Genomic DNA, 17,978 nt, shown 5'->3' with positions numbered 1-17,978 from the left:
TGTACAATTTAGTAGGATGAATGAATGTACTGGGTTTTTTTTTTTTTTTTTTTTTTTTGGAGTGACCTCGTACAAGCATCTACAGAGCTCAACTGGTTGTAGCAATGCGCATTTTGCGGGGGATTTGGGGAGAAAACCAGCATAAGACCAATAAAAAACACGCAAGCATTGGGCCAACGTCACACAGGAAGGCCCAAGCCTGGATTCAAACCACCAACTTCAGAATTGTGAGGCAAACCATTGAACTGCTGGCTTCTATTGCTAACTAGCAGCATTTAAAACATTTTTTTTTTCAAAAAAAGATCCTAACATCAACATATTGCTACATGTTAGCATTGTTAGTTTTCCTGTATAACCTGTGCCATGTTCAAATGTGTCAAGTTTTTAATTTGGGAATTGAAAGTAACATATGCAGAGCAAGAATCCAAATAAAGGTGAGGACACAATCATTTATTTTCCCCTTTTCACTGTTAAAGTCCACTTGCATCGGTGCCAAGTGAGGCAGCGAGCCACCAAAACTACGAACTGGAGTTACAGGCTGCGATGTGTCGATCAAACAAGGCAGACGGACGTTTAGGATTGTTCCACCTTTGTGGGGGTGTGCAGGGAGTTTACATTGGTGTGTAAACGGAACAATACAGTATATATGAGTAAGATGAGTGAGCTTCCCTGTGTGTGTGTGTGTGTGTGTGTGTGTGTGTGCGTGTGTGTGTGTGTGTGTGTGTGTCCTGTAATGGCAAAGTGATGTAATGCAAAGTCAAATAGGGTACAGTATACACACACACACACACACACACACACACACACACACACACACACACACACACACACACACACACGCAAAGAGACATGCTGTATCGGCAGGCAGCCTAAGTTTCCTCTGTTCTTGCTGGTTTGCATGAAAGGCATAAATAAGTCAGAATTTCTGCATGATAGGTCTGTAACTAGCCGTGACAGTTAGAGAGCATCGACTTTAGAATCTCAGATGGGACTCGGTGCGTGTGTGCGTGTGTCTCTGCTCGTTGTGTGTGCTTGTGTGGGGGTGACTGGACGGGTTGAGTGCCTTTGCTTGTGATCTCATGTCCGGCCGCCATCCCTCGTCTACCTCATGAGGGCTGAAGGAGACTGAAGGATGGGGGAGCAAGTTTTTTTTTTTTTACGTTAGTTGCAAATGCACCGGTAAAGGTTTTCAGCCAAGCACGGTGTATTATTGCTGTATTTATCTCTACTAATCTGCAGGAAAGTAGTTATAAAATGAACTGATTAAGCATATCTCTTATCAACCAAGACTTGAATTAAAAGACAGTCCTGAAAATGTATACAGTACTTACATAATTGGAGTGGACAAAGGTGTGCTCGTTGATGGTGGGGGGAGGGCAGAATCTTCAAAAAAAAAAGCAGAGCAAAAGATTAAAAAGAAGGCCAAGGGCAAAATGAGATTCAAGTACAAGGGTACATTGTTAAAATTGCGAGGGAAGCGTAATGAGGAAGAGATGACATCAGGGTGGGGCCACAGAAGCAGGAAACACACAAAGGGTAAGCAATTGGAATTGATGAAAGTCTGGTTTTATATCCAACTAAAAATATCACACAAACGCCAGTTTTACAGCACAAGTGAAAAACTCCTAACCGCATTGAGGTCGAACAGGTTTTGGAACTCACCTCTTATCAGGCGCTTATCTATTTCCAGTAACAGGCTGAGCTTTGCCTGCAGAATGTGGGATCGTTGGAATGCCGACCAAGCGAAAAACGAAATCCTGGTACAGTATTCGTTTAATGGCGGTAGATCTGAATTATAAATTAAATAATGGCAGCAGTGTTACAACTTATGAAAGCGATCATGGCAGGGCACCAAGCTGTAAAATTGATGTGTACCTACCCCCCACCCCCCAAAAAAAATTTACTATTTCCTTGCATGCCTTGTTGCTGCGCAAAAATCCAGTGCGGGATGGAACTGATTATAGGAGCATCACTCGGAAGGAATACATTGGCATAGAGGAAGGAAGCAGATGTTCCCCTGACATTTCACATTACGATCCAAATCTTCATTGCAGCTGTTGATCCCCCATCCCGACCTGACCCCCATCGTCTGAAGTCTCGGACTGAGCCTGACCAGGGGAAGGTGGTTATGAGTGATTTAATGGCATGTACACATGCTCCCACCTGAATAAGTCATCCTGCCTCTGCGTACACACCCATGCCGCTCATCTATTTTTCAATCTGACTTCCATTCTCGCTCACATTCTGTCTGCTCGCCCAGCGGCCTCCAAATGTCTTTATTCTTACTTTTTTGATCTATGTATCTTGTAGTGTGAAAATAGTACACAATATGCTCAAAAGCGTTCCACTGAGATAAGCCAGTTACGTGTTGTTGTTTTTTTTTTTTTGCTGAACTTCGTTTCTATGTTTGTGAGCTGAATTAGGTGAAAATAAAGCCAGCGATTTTGACGACATTTTGGGGATTGACAGACAATCACCTGGGAAACAAGCTGTTAAATTCTGGACATGATACGTAAGGTACTTAGGATCCACTAGCAATGTTATATATGATTAGGGTGAGCCAAATATGAACTTGTATTCTTTGGCATTTGACTCAGCATGACTCAGATTTGATCTTAGTTTTACTGTTTGATGCTTTCTACCATCTTTGTCACTGATTTATTGCTTTATTGTTGCATATGTTAGTTGCTCCATGTACAGCACTTTGTATGCAGCGATGGCTGTTTGAAAGTGCTCTATAAATACAGTTGAGTTGAGTTGAGAATAGGGATACACAAACCAAATTGTTTCAGAGAACAGCGTTCCCGATATATTAATTTGAGGTTGTTCTAATCGTCGGTTTTGCACTCACAATATTAGATATGTCTGGGAAGTCTCATGAGAGTCAAAAACCGAGAGTAATATCAAGCATTCTAACTTTGGTATGAATTGCCCCCCCCCCCCGCAAAAAAGGCATTGAGTTTGTGTACAGAATTGTAATGAGAATACTTTTGTCACTTTTATTTATTAAAACTGCGAATCATTTTCTTGAACTTCTCTGCAATAATGCATTCATTCAACTCGAGAATGATTTGTTTGCCCTTGGAAGAGGTCTGTGCTCGACGCAATACTGATCTATTTCAAGATACCGGGTTGTCTTTTGGCTGGAATACAGCTGGGAGGGAAAAGCTGGGAAAAAGAAGAGCGTTGTCTCTGGCCTTTGGTGGTATAGTGGCTCACACAGCTGACTTTCATGCTGCTAGCATGGGATCAATTCCCATTTCATTTGCCATTTGCACTGTGACTGGCTGGCCATCAGTCTGGGGTGGAGTCTGACTTTCACCCTAAATTGGCTCGGTCAACGTCCATCCATCCAATTATTTTCCTGCTTTTTCAGGGTCACAAGAAGTTGGAGACGGTTGCCTGTTGACAATTTGCAAAAGGCAGAGTATGCCCTGGACTGGTCGCCTGTCAATGACAGGGCACAGAGAGACGCAATCACTGAGTGGAAACTGAACCCACGTTGTCAGATGAGAGAGCCGTGACATTGTCATTGATTTGATTAAAGTGAGTACATTGGTTAGAAGGGTGATGGGGATGGAGCTGGCAGGGAGCTAGAGGAAGACCGAAGAGAAGTTGATAGACGGAGTGAGGGAAGACATGAGCGAAGGCGGTGCTCGAGAAGAGGTTGAAGAAGACAGACTTTGTATGGAAAATGATGCGCAGTGGCAACCCCTAAAGTGACAAGCTGAAAGGAAACCAAGATGCTCTATTCCTATATTTAGTTTGAGTTGTATATCAAAGCACATTGATAAGTGCTGTCTTGATTTTAGGTTGCATGTCATTAAAAAGTGTTTGGGTTTTTTTTTTTTTAGGAAAATGTGGGAAAATTACATAGTTTTACCACATTTTAATCATGTTTGAATGAAGTAAAGCCAAAGGACCTTTTTTTTCAGTGTGTAAGTAAATCACACGCGACAGAAAATAAAAAGACATTTTCACTGGCCATTTGAATCTACAGACCTAAACCCTATGAAGAACAGAATAAAAGCAACAGCTGTCAGTTCACAGTTCCGATACTTTTGCTCATGTGAAAATGGATGGATTCAACCAAAAGGTGCTATCGACGAGGTTCTATATGACATCCACCTGTTGAAATATTGATCTCTCATTGATTGATATCTCCGACAAAAATAAAGAAGTAACAACACCCTTCGTAACATGTTTTGTACGTACCGTTCATCTGCGTTACAAGGCCGGAGCAAGGGAATGAGGCTCAAACTTTGGGAAATCTAGTTCAGGCAAGGCTGAAAAAAATATCTACAAATTGATCTGATTGGAGGCTTCCAACTGCTGCAGAGGAAGACTTTAAAAAGTTGACAACTGCGAGCTAACATTGCAGGACAATGAAGACATATGGAAAAACTATCAGCACAGCACTATTTATATCTCAACATACCACAGGTCACATTCTGGTTTATTCCCAGTAACACCCCAAAGGATTATTCAGATTTATAACATTGGCTATACGTCTTTCCTATATCATTGGAGCATTCGTGCCATTATGATCAGCTGCTCTGCATTCCACCTGAGACAGACTTTGTCTTTGAGCCACTAAATGATTGATGGCTCCAATGAAAGTGAATGTAGGTCACGATGAGTGAGGGTCGACAAAAAGCGGCATAAATCAGACGGGGATGATTACCAGATATGATGATGAATAATGGCCACAACAGGTGTAATAAAAATCTGTAAAAGATTTTTAAAAAAGCAACAACAAAACAAGAAAAAAATCATAGGCTAAGTGTGTTTCCCCCAAACATTTGATGGTGTGGAGATTCGAGGTCAAGTACAGAAAAGAGCATTTTAAAAATATTCAGGCGGAACATTTGAAGTTGTCACACATATCCTGTATCAGGATATGGATGCGTTTAAATCATGTAAAAAGACACATCGGTCAGACAGTTGGAGTCACTCAAAGACTGCTGCCAAAACACGGGTTGATGAAGACGACCTGCTTTCCAGTATCGCTCCAAACACTATCTGAGCAAATGCAGCACAGATGCGTGCAATCCAAAACATGCTTTGATTCTCAGATTTATGACTTCAATAAAAAGAGGACACGACATTGTGAACGTCAACTAGCGAGACTAAGAGACAAAGCTGTTTCCAGAAATACGTAGGAACACGTTGCGATCAATATGATGATGAAAGAATGCATGACTGGGCCTTCACACCCGCACAAGCATTAGGTGTGTGGATTTTGGGATGTACAGTGGACTCAATGGCAGTATGGAAAGGCCGGAGTACACAGCAGCAGATTTCAGATTTGAGTCTGGACTACAGTGGACGGCTCAAGCAAATTTATAAATGGTACCTGCCTACAAATTCTTGCACGTTGGACTTCGACATTGCAAAAACCAAAAAAGGGTCAGAATAGATTGATACCAGCTACTAGTGAAAATGCCTTGTGTATTTTCACACACTGTATCTGGCTAATAAAAATATGTGTTTTCTGAAGAGGAATGTCCGACGTTTTTGCATTGATGCGTTTCTGCCACTGAAAATGGCCGACAGCCAGTCCATGGTGTAGCTCAGTTCTTGCCCAAAGTCAGCTTGCATAGGCTGGAGCTCACCCGTGACAAGGACAAGGTAGGGCAGCATCATAGAAAAAAACTGATGTTTGTATTGGTTGAATTTAATTACTTTTAATTTGTCAAATAGTCACAAAAAATAAAGTCCTCTGGATCCAGACACATTTTTTAAAATAGACTCCACGTTAAAAGTCCGAGGGTCACTACCAAGTCAATTGTACATTTTCACGAGGATGAACAACCCAACTCGAATGAGTTTTCAGAATGGGAAATACCTCACAATGCGGATTTATTGAGCCTAGCAATGGAAAACAGAAATTTGAAGCGCTCTCTAATGACGACTGAGTAGATTAAAAGGATACGCTGTTATTATAATGGAGGACATCACCTGCTCCCCCCAGGTGATAGCCATAATTACGTCTTTACAGTACTTTTTTTTTTGTGTGTATCATCCAGTATTCATGATGACATTACATCTATATTGCATTACCTCTTGCCCCAGATTTTAGCTTGAGTATTCTGACACACATTGGACTGACTCACAGCCACTCCTCCTTTGTTCCATAGGGTTTCTCCAGTGAAAGAATTCCGTTTAATCTCCAGTCTGTCTGGGAAAGCGGGCCATAAAGTAACTGTGTTGCAATGGAGAGATCAGCAAACAACAAAAGGACTGGGAGAGAGGGACTGCTTGAGCTCTGTCTGTTTCTTTGAGAGACTGCGAGAGTGATGCTGGGTACTCCAAAGGTCCAAAAAGAGACAAATGGAGGGCTGAGAAAGGATTTTAAAAAAATAAGAAGGTGAAAGGAATAGAGAAAAGTCAGGTTGAAGGGCAGTGACGAGAAAAAGCTGGTGTCATGACGAGAGAAAAATACTGCTGTCAGCATGCGCAGGAGGGCAGGTGATGGAAGGATGATGACAGGGGGAGGGGTCCGGTTGACCTCGGCTGACATTTCCTTGCTTGTAGCTGCTGGGAAGACATGAAGGAAGTGGGTGCAGTGGTGGGATATCCTGCTGCCTGCGCGCTGGCCCCTCGTCCTCCCACGTTGGGAAGTCTGCGCCAGGATGAGGTGGCGTCCAAGCACAACACAAACATGCGCGAGGTGCACTCATACACTTTTTGCGGTGACGCACACATGGACAGGTGGACACGCAAGCTGTTCCTCGTGCACAACACAAAATATAGCGCAACCTCTGAAGTTGAAAGTCGCAGAAGACGATTCAAACATTTTTTGGGAAGGGGGAGGAGGAAGGAGGGCTTATTCTGTAAGAAGGAGCCAGCCTCAACAAAGGGTGTGACGAATGTGATAGGAGAAGAATATACAATGGCACCTTGATAAGGTTAATTTGTTACGTAACTAAATTTATACCTGGAAGAAACATCCACAATGAAATGAACTGAGCCCCAGTATCTCCTTGAGACTGTTCTCATGTTGTATTTAAGTATTTGAGCCATTCCCTAAACAGCAAAGAGTGCAGGGACGATTGTGGGGTTGTAAATGCTGGTTCATCCCTCATAGCATATCATGGCAACTCTCTTTTGGTTGTTTTAACTGTTAAAATACTGTTTACTGTTCTTCTTCTAGCATTCGAATAGCGTAATCAATGCCAGACTTTTTTTTTCTTTTGTTTATGTTGGGCTAAGTATTGTTTGTCCATTGCGCCACTGATTTTTGTTGGATGCGGCAGTTGCTTCTGACAAGCTATGTGCTGCATCGCAGTTCGCTGATTGTGCGCTGAACTTGTTGATGTGTTGGGATGGGTACATATTTGAATTTGCGCAGAAATGTTATGAGCTCACTCTTACCCTTGGTCCATATACCAGTCCGACTTTTTCTTGTCAACTATTGGTTCTGTCCTCTTTACATAATCGGCTCAGGAAGTGATAAACGACAGTAACCAACTAATGGCGCCCAAAACATAACCTCTCACCTTGTATTTCTTGCAGTTGGCAGAGGTAATAAACACCCCAGTTGTCTGAACAATGTTCACGGTTTAGGTCATTTCCCCTGAGGTCAACACATTCACAGGGAAATCAGACGTAGCAGTTTTCTCACAAAGTCTGCATGGAGAAGCTTAAAGAGTTTCAAGACTTGGAGGAAAAGGAGGTTGTTGGCAAGATGTATGTTGGACGATACATGTATGAGCCAGATGCTCTGGATGCGGAAAATGTTGTGCCCGAACGGCCCGGACATGGAGTGGAGAGAGACGAGCCCCATCAAGATTAGAAGAATGGTAAACTATATAGGCTGCCATTATCAGCCTCACGTTATTGTTTGAAATTCGAGGCCGTGCCGTGCTGTAAATTGCACACAATGGGATTACCAATTTGGTCCATGTATTGCCGCTAGCACTCAGAGCACACAGTGGGTTGGTGTACTACATTGTTATTGCTAAGGTAGTTCTGTTGCGTTGTAGGCCACTCCGCACACTATATCGACAGGCCTTCTGCATCATACTCATACTCCACACAACAGGCTAATAACCAAGTATGATCTTTAAGAATCATCAATCCTTTGCTGGCTTTGCTCATTAGAAGCTGGGAAATGGTCAAATTCATCCCGATTATCCGTATGTGTGTATTACTGTGTATTTTTGGCTAACATTCGAAAAGCAGGGATGTGCTTTTGCTATCACCTTTAAAACGTTCAATGTTTTGTTTTTTTTGGGGGGGGGGGTATGGCTGAATCACAACGCTTGACTCATGTGCTTGACTCTTAACATTCACACAATGAAGGATATATGAGAGTAGAGCGGAAAAAAAGAGCGTGAATCACCAAACTGGTGCACTGAGTTTGTTTTGTCTCACACAAACACATAGGAAAGCTTATTTTATGAATTTGTTAGGGGAAACAAATACTCACCCTGGGCCGAGATGACTTATTGTTGGGTGATCACTGCAATCAAATGGAAATCTTCTCCCAAACGAACAATTTTTTTTTTGTCGTTTTGTTTCATTGTGGTTTATAACTCCCTTATGCCTGTGGCTGTCAGATATACTTCAGCAATTTGTGGGTGTTTTTTCCTGTGGAAAAGCAGCCCCCTACTACCCCAGCACTCCTCCTCACCGGCTACATCAAAGCACACCACACTCATAGTGCAACCTCATTCTGGCACCACTCTCTTACCTCCAGATCCAATAATTACAGCTCATAGAGCACATCAATATTACTTGACACATCGCGGTATAAAACAACCGCATAGCAAACTCATGGGAAGATCGCGTTAAAAAAAAAAAAAAAAAACCCTAATGGATTAGGCATTAGGAAGAACTGATTCCATGCCATGCAGTCCACGATGTTGATATTAAGACCCCAGTTTGCTATGGAGAATTATGGAGATGTGATTTCTAAAAAGTTGCCAAAGCCACCCCTTCGGGTTTGAGACCAAATTGACTTGCAAGAAATGAATTGTGAGTTTGAACATTTTAGGTGCTTCAATACTGCCCTCTTGTGTCTAATAGCATAAAACCTGCAAATTAAAATATTAGTAATCTTTTAGTGTCCAACTTCCATTTCCATATACCTGTATAAGAATTTGTCGTTATTTGTTTTAGTAAGAACAAAACAAAATGTCATTTGTTTTTTTTTTGTGAATTAAAACAAACAAAAATGACTGGAATATCTTTTTTCATCTTGCAGATGACACACTCACATTCTCACCGACTGTATAAGCAATTTGAGGTCTACACTGAACCTGACATATGTTTTGGGAGTGCTTGAGACAGCTGGAGTACCCGGAGAAAACCCAGGGAAGCACTGGGGGAACATAAATACTCCAAACGGGAAATCCAGAGCTGAGACTCCAACCCAGGAACTATCGAGTGTGAGTCAGACTTTTCAGCACTGCTTCACTGTGCTATGCTACAGTGGAACCACATAAGTCAAATGCCCCCAAAAATGTAGAATAAAAAAAATATATATATATACAGTATACCTCGAAAGTCAAAAAACGCCTAAGGTTCAAACAGATGAGGATGAAGATCTGGTTTGTTTCTGTTTTTTTGTTTTTTTTTGTTAAGATTAAGAAGGTAAACAAGAAAAGTGTGATGACAACCATCAAATTAGAAATGCACTGTAGAAGTAAGAGTTTTGCTGCTCATAACAGTATGAGGAATATTTCATTATTTTAATATAAATTACGTACACAAATTAATTTACCAAACGGATAATAACATACTGCGATTGGCTGGCAACTAGCTTAGGGTGTATCTCACCTACTGCCCGAAGACAGCTGGGATAGGCTGCAGCATATCCACGACCCTCGGATTAGAAAATGAATGGATGGATGGATTAATGGATGGATATTATCATAAACAGCATGTGGCTGTGAGCATAATGGCTTACTTTCACCATTACATCTTCAAAATATTTTGACTTTACTTTTTAAAATTATACAGTGGTGCACTTATTTTTACACTTGCATGCCACTTATAAGTAGCATGAATGAAGTGGACCAGCATCACAGAACTGTGATTTTGTGCTGTACTAAAATATAATTCAATTGGACTCAGATGATCATGAAAACTATATGGAAACAAAATCGAGAACCTCTTTTTTCCCCCCAGCCATGTTTCCTGTTTTCACTGCTATTTGTGTGTAGACTTGGCTGATGCTTGCAGTTTTTCCATTCTGTTGTCTATTATGAGATATTGTCTAATAAAACCTGAACCCATGTGCTGAGAGATTAGGGATACACAGAATAAAAGCTTGGAGGACACGATGGCTTTATATTTCAGACAGGCATCAGTCAGAAAACAAAGCACAAGCGAAATCCGATGTAAAATTTCATGCACTTATTCTGCAAAGCTACATCTTAAGCAATGCTGTGACCTACTTTCTCAACTGTTTTCATCATCTGACCGCCATGACAATAAATGCTGCCAGCCTCCACTAATGTCACAATGTGTCAGCCATTTCATTATTCAGTGGCAAAGTCGGTCCTGCTCATCCCCACTTGAATAGAATTGTTTTGAAGCCTCCTGCACTACTTCCTCATTCATCATTTTTTTTATTTGAATCATTTCAGTCATTCTGGAAATGTGTATCTATCTAACGAGTAACTTCTATAAGAGGTCTGCGAGCTACTGATGTGGTCCATGGGGGCAACATCTTGGTAATTCCTGATGTCTGATCTACTGTGTCAAGAAAGGATAGATAGATGGATAGATAGATAGATAGATAGATAGATAGATAGATAGATAGATAGATAGATAGATAGATAGATAGATAGACACTACCCAATTTGTACATTATCAAACATTAGTTCATGTTAAATCCGTTTATATTAACAATGCAAACGGAGTCATCACTTTGCAGCGGTGCCCCAAATTTACTGGCTTATACCAGGGGCCACCACCGCGATGGCTACGGGCACCAGGGAGCCCTCAAGAACCTTTCAGTAGCCCGTGGGCTTGTTCCAAAAATAGCTCACCATTACTATGACATTGTGATTGACTAGGAATGTTGTATGAGTGATCATTTGAAAATATAAAATAGCAGATATTTGTTTAAAAAAAGTGTGGCATATTGATGTCTATTTCTTAAGGATTGTGAGAAATCATTAACATGTTAGGTGTATTCACAAAAAATATATATAATTATTTATTAATCATAGCATAAACGTCAAGTCGCTTATTTTCAAAAAAGGTTGGCGACCCCTGGTTTATACAGTGTATGAGGCAACACTGACACCTTGTGATCATTCAGTCTTCACACATACGCGATCGCTTCAACGAGAGCGGGCTGCAGATAGACACTGTTGGATTTCAACGCTGACCTCAAATCTCATTATACACAGCGAGGTCATTAGAACACCATTATTGTATCATCAATATCTAGAAAATGTAGTTGGAAGAAATTCAAGAAAAGAAAGAAAAAAATAATTATTTATATTCAAGGCATTCATGTGAAACCTGTTATTAGGACTACATATTTTATGCTTGCTTTCAATTTACCTATGTATATATCTGCAAACACTTTGCATGCATCCTTACCTTAAACGATGTACTTCGGCCGGCTCCTGGTCCAGAAAGGCAACTAAAAACTTGTACTTTATTGTTGTGAAAGCGCTATATAAATCAGGATGTATTGTATTGTATTGTAAGTATGCACATTACTTATAGTTTGCAAAGCATAGTTAAATATTAAAATGTTTATCCGTAGGGGCGGGGGTTAAATCTTATATAAATTCATCCTAAAGATTACGGATATGAGTGACATTTCTTTTTAGTTGACATTTTAGCTATTTGTTTACACAAGTAAATGTGTAAACACGGAGGTGCAACGCAATGTGAGTCAGCTAAGAACAGTAGAGTAATTACTGGCGAACCGGTCCTCGCGGCCTTGCAAATACAACTACAAGTCCCATGATGCACTACGCCGACACGGTCGCTATCATGACGCATCTTCAACATAGCCTCATCTGATGAAGCTTTCTATTTGCTAACATTTAGGAGGCAAGCTCCTTGTGGTTTAGCGTTGGAGAAGTAGCAGCATTTGAGGCAACCGGGGCTTTTCGAAAGCTGAATATGTGTCAGATGTGCTGTAAAGCTGCCTTTGTTACGGTTAGCAGTAAACGAGAGCTTACAGGGGCTAGTCCGCTAAGGCTAGCTAAGTGAGTGGACCGAATCGGTACCAGTTCGAACCTCTTGCTTGGACAGGGAAACTCGACCTTAATTCCAAAGCTGCCCAGGCGAGGAGGCATTGACAGTGGGGCTAACATCAGCGGAACATTGTCGGAAAGTGAGACACAAGGTGAGTCCAAGTAACTAATTAGTTTATAACGAGCCTATGGTTATTAATGACGGTGGCTCGGTAAACTTGACAGCCGAGTTGACACGATGCAGTACAAGTCCGAAGACAAGTACTGAAGCCTAATTGCACAAAGACTGAATGGCTGTGAAGACAACATTAAATGCGCTGTTGTGCCCTTGTTTCTTATGTGCTGCCAACTTGTCACGTGTGTGGCAACAGCACAGGAAGTAGGACGCGTGCAATTGACCCTCTATTCTCGCTTCGTCCAGCAGAATTGTTGCTACTGTTATTTGTAAAACAGTGTTATCGCTTTTCATTCAAACGGGAAAACTGTGTCCAATATCCACCGAGTGGACATTTCATTAAGTACTCTACCTAATACAGTATTTCTCCAACTTTTATTTAGCAAAGGTCGGAATTTTTCATTAGAAACATGTCACAAAAGTATAGACTACTGGTTAAATATTTTCACTTGGTTTCTTATTCAAGAGCATGAACAAGTGTGTTCATACTTTTGACTAGTAATGTGCACTATGGACCGACTACGATTTTTTGTACTTTACCATAATGTGATGGAAGATCAGTTGAAGTTGATTAATCAATGACAACATTGTAATTTTTCACGCAGCGGTCCTCAAACTTTTTTTGCGCTACTGACCGATTTAAGCAACTAAAAACAAACTATTAAAAATACACCTCTGACATTAGTTGTGGTCTTCACTAAGATGGCGGGCCTCATCTTGTGATCCGTTGCATTGCATGTTTTAAGAGGGGATATCATAGCCAGCTTCCAAAAAAATTAAGCATTCCTCTGCTTCACTATTTCTCTTTCACTTCTGTTTTTGAGTATAGTTTTATGATATGATGATACATATTGTAGATGCAATTAAAATGTATACAATACAAGAAAACAACATATTTTATAAATTGTGGAATATTTCATTTTTCTTTAAGTTCATGGGCTATGTGTACACTACACCATTAATCAACATCAAATGACATGAAATTATGCTTGCACCAGAGTAAGCAGAAAGGTCATTTCCATCTTTCATTCATCCATCATAAAATTTTGGCTCTTAAAATCAAATCAAACCATTATTTATATAGCACCTTTCATACTTTCATACAACACACAGTGCTTCACAAAACAAATGAGAAAAGACACAAACACATTTGCTCCCACCTGCCCACAGTATGTGGACCCCCAGGATTCCTAACACCAAAGTAAGCGGCAGTTTAAAGATTGTTTCATACAAAGCATGGCTGCTGAGGCAAGGGTGAGCACAGAGTACACTAAAGAAGTTAAATGCAGGGGTGACCAAGTCCGGTCCTCGAGAGACCCCATCCAATCTGTTCTAGATGTCTCCTGCACAGCTGATTCAAATGTTCAGGATCGTTATCAGGCGTCTGCAAAGCTTGCTGATGAGCTGATGGTTTGAATAAGGTACGTTGGAGGAGGGAGACATCTAGAACAGGTTTGATAGGCGCTCTCGAGGACCAGACTTGGGCACCTTTGAGCTAAGGGAATGCTGTACTTATTTTCCTTTGCCAAGTAATATGATTGCACCGATCAGGATTACTTTCTTCTTTCACTTCATTTACAGCTCAGCACACAGAGCCAACATAGCATCCATCTGTCTCAGGGATGGGCAACTTAAACAATGGTGGCGCCACAATTTTTTGTCAGTGCGACTGTGGGGTGGGTGCATAGAACTGTATACTTCCTAACCGGGATAAAATATGTTCCCTCTCTGTGACTTGGACCAGTGGATGATGTGCTCATTTTTTGACGGTTACAAAAAACATTCTCTGTTTATGTCATCACGCTTCATCGTTCCCTCCTTTCCTCTCTCCCTTCGGGCCTGGCTGCATCACATTTTTGGCCACAGAAGAAGATGAAGACTGTTGGGAAAAAGTAGGAGGAAGGAGCATTCACCAGGGTCATGAATCTTCATCAGGTCCTCACAGGGGCGGTTAACCCCGGGGACAATTGTTTCTCTGTAGGGAGCATCAACAACGTACCATTCACGGTAAGTTACAGCAGTTTTTACATATTTCTCTCCAAGGCACTCTGGTTGGCAAAGTGACGGTGGCATTTTCAATTCAGTAATATTCTTATGTACAGCTACACTTTGGCTAACGGGCAATTACAGTTGGTCCAAGGGGTGATGGCTGATAGGTCCTTAGTTACAAGATTAATAGCTGGCCGGGTCGACAAAAACTCTTATCTCAGCCCTGCATTTGGATGACAACAGTTTTTAGAGGCGTAAAAATGCAAACATTTGCCATCTTGCGAGATGATGTTGCAACAACTGTGACGGGCTAGTGTAAGCCTGTGTTTTTCTCATCAAAAGTAATTTAAAAAAAAAACAGTTGTGGTCTTCTAGATTAACTGTTACATTCTGGTGCAAAAGCATTTCCCCATGACGGCCGAAAGTTTTATATGTTTTAAACTGGGCATACAGTTTTATCTTAACTCTTGTATCGCAAGGTTAACTAGGTTGACGATTTGTATAATGCAGTTGCTCACTTGACTTTGTGGCTCATATTTCGGTAGGAAACGCAGTGACAATGAATGTCAAGGCTGATTTTATCTGTTTGACCTCGTGGTCATGTTTTCCTCTCACTTCTCGGCTTAAAAATGTCTTGACAGGCTTATGCTTCTGGTTGTGACGTGGTCATTTTGGGCAGTGACTTTGAACGAGTGCAGATCATCCCAGGGGCCAAACATGGAAATATCCAGGTGGGATGTGTCGACTGCTCACTGCAGGGAGGGCAGGTAGGGTCAGCTTCCCGGTAATTTCATTTTTATTGCTTTCAATGATGGATTGTTTCTGCCTCACATTTTCAAAACACACAACTGGCAATTACTGTATATGTAACTAAGGGGACATACTGACATTTTACTCGACTTTTTCAGAATAATGGCATTAGTTCCATCACATCAGTGCTCCTGGCGGTCACATTGTTTGTCATATGCCTTGGTTATTTAAGGGGGCAGGGGGCACAAAACAATGGGAGCTGTGTATCCCTGCACAGCTAAAATTTCCAGTGAATCCACGCTTATAAAATTTTTAAGGAGTCAATATTATGCAGGGCCAAATTCAAGAAGACTGTTGAATATTCGATTGTGTTTGTTTTGTTTTTTTCCACTCAAAAATATTCAAAAGAAGAGAACTGCTGTAGCATTACAGCCGCTTTCTTGTAGAGATGGGATGTTTTTTTCCTATGTCTCATATTTAGACTTTTCTAAAAATATTATGACTTTGTTCTTTTTATAGTAGGACTTCTTTCTCTGTAAATTGGCTACGCACATCCTGATTGTGACACCTCAACCCATTTTTAAAATGAGACCCACATATGACTTTGTCCTTCCTTGTCGTGGTGGAAGCCGCATGCTAAACTAGTGAAACGTCACTAATTAGTTGCCGCGACTACTTCCTTATTTCTTCTTTTGATGTATTTTGGCGGTTGGCAAATAATTTGGGTGCATTACTGCCACCTTCTATGTCATGCTTCTTTAACGTACTAAAGAAGGTGGCAGCCGGCAGTCATACACCAACTATATTTGCCGGAAAATACGGAAGTTCTTTTCTTTTGTCATTCTTATCCATGTTGGAAATAAAGAGTTCATTCATTCAAAATGCTTACACAGCCTTTTATCAGTCACCTCATGATCCTAAATCCGATTCCATTGGCCTGTGGGGCTTACAGGTCTCTTTCTTTTTATGTTGCCAAACAGGTCCAGCGCCCGTTCATTTTCATTCGCAATACAACACAAACAACGTGAATAAAGAGCACAACTACAGAGACGGAACAAGATGTTTTCAAAACACATAATTATAATTGGGAGTAAAAGTGATTTCACCGTGGGCAAATTATTGATCAAAATCATGATAAAAGATCACTGTGCAGATATCCGTGTGAGCATTCATGCACGGCACTTTACATGTATTTATGCCGCAATTGACACTGCTGGGCTTCGTAATCACACCGTTAGAGAGACAGCGTGCTTGAACAGAGCCCTGTGCTTTAATAATAAGTTGTTTATTGTGCTTTTTGCTGAAAGAAATGCCACCTATTAGGTCTGGTGAATATTGTAAACCGTGGAAAGCTCATGTATTCCTGAATGAATCATTAAGGAGAAGTTTGCATGGTAGACATTGCAGGGCCGACTCAATTTTGGCTTTTTATAGGCTTGAGGTATTTTTAACTTGCGGCCTGGTATATATTCAGGCTTTGTCATGCAATGAATCTGTGTCTGCAACATCCCTCCTCATTTCCCACTTGAAATCTGGTGCGCTTTGTTGTCTGGAAATGTATACAGTACTGTATATCCAACAAACCATGTGGTTAGAATGCTCTTTCTATTTATTTTGTATTTTCTTCGTTGTATAATTAGCATCGGTAATTTGCTGTCTAAGTCTTCTGGCTGTCCTTCATACCTTTTACTAACGTCATTTTTGTCTACTGGCAGATTGCAGCTTCCTATGGAAGCATCGTATGCATTTTTGAGCCAGTTCAGCATCCCGATCAAAAAGACACATCACTGACAGTGAGTACCCGTTTTATTATATTGTGACATTTCCATCAAAGCTCTCTTCAAGTCATGGAAATGACTTGACAAAGCCCCAGCAAGTGTTACATTCATCAGATATATTATGCTCCTTTATTATTCTACTATTATATCCCAGAGCAGCACAATCATGTACGCCTGACAGTGCAGAGGTGCAGGGTTCGATTCCAGACTCCTGTGTGGAGTTTGCATGTTGTGTTGCATGTGACTGTGTGGGTTTTCTCCGGGTACGCCGGTTTCCTCCCACATTCCAAAAACATGCATGATTGGTTAATTGAGCTCTCCAAATTGTCCCGAGGTGTGAGTGTGAGCGCAAATCTTTGTTTGTCTATGTGTGCCCTGCGATTGGCTGGCAACCAGTTCAGCATGTACCCCGCCAACTACCCGAAGACAGCTGGAATAGGATCCAGCATGCCCGCGACCCTGAAGATAAGCGGCTCAGAAGATGGCTGGATGGATATTCAACCCCAGTGAAAAAAGCAATCAAACAATGCCTCAGTAGCATTGTTTCATCAACCAGTCCTGTTGTGCAAGCCATGCAGAAGTGTTGCTGGATTGCGAGGAAGGATTGTCTTGCGAAGCACCTCTCTCATTGCAGTTTCTTCCCGGCTATTACAGCTTTAGCTGTTGCAGTGTGGCCCGATCACATATGTGTGTGTGTGTACCTGCTAATATTAGCCTCTGTTTGCACACAGAAGTTGAACTGTCAATGGCAGAAGACTGGCCAGTTTGTTTTGCAGTCTGTGGTGCGTAACCTGGCATGGCACCCCAAAGGTACGTGTGGCGACAAAAGATCACGGTTTACATAAAAGACATTGTCGATTCTGACTGCGTGCTTCTCTTTTATCTGTGCAGGCAGCATGCTTTTAACAGGCTCCACTTGCCTGCAGTTGTGGTCTCATTTTGATGATGACGCTGAAGGAGGACAGCGGGCAGAAATAAGAGACTGTCACTGTGCTTGGAAGTGTATCTGGCAAAGCAAGTAAGTCATGGATGACGTTTAATTATGTTGTTTCTATGGCACTGTTTCCTTAATATGAATGAATGAATAAAATGTGTTCAGCGCTAGTACTGCCA

The 17,978-nt window shown here is 41.3% G+C and overlaps 1 protein-coding gene across 5 annotated transcripts in view; it reads left to right on the top strand.

Annotated features, from left to right (window-relative positions):
• The first annotated feature begins 11,938 nt into the window (after positions 1-11,938).
• dmxl1 (Dmx like 1) overlaps positions 11,939-17,978 on the top strand; it is a 38,099-nt gene continuing 32,059 nt past the window's right edge. For 3 of the 5 annotated variants that reach the window (XM_019887086.1, XM_019887094.1, XM_019887067.1), the window contains exons 1-6: positions 11,939-12,325; positions 14,201-14,355; positions 14,979-15,104; positions 16,803-16,880; positions 17,597-17,675; positions 17,757-17,883. In XM_019887086.1, coding sequence (XP_019742645.1) covers positions 14,269-14,355; positions 14,979-15,104; positions 16,803-16,880; positions 17,597-17,675; positions 17,757-17,883 — 497 coding nt within the window. In that variant the 5' untranslated portion in view covers positions 11,939-12,325; positions 14,201-14,268. The remainder of the gene's footprint in view (positions 12,326-14,200; positions 14,356-14,978; positions 15,105-16,802; positions 16,881-17,596; positions 17,676-17,756; positions 17,884-17,978) is intronic. The other 2 variants (XM_019887081.1, XM_019887075.1) reach the window with 2 other exon arrangements.

This window comes from Hippocampus comes, unplaced genomic scaffold, assembly GCF_001891065.2.
Source record: "Hippocampus comes isolate QL1 unplaced genomic scaffold, H_comes_QL1_v1.1 scaffold155, whole genome shotgun sequence".
NCBI classification, from domain to species: domain Eukaryota; kingdom Metazoa; phylum Chordata; class Actinopteri; order Syngnathiformes; family Syngnathidae; genus Hippocampus; species Hippocampus comes.
The sequence above is the reverse complement of the archived record's forward strand: the minus strand, read 5'-3'. Positions and strand labels throughout refer to the sequence as shown.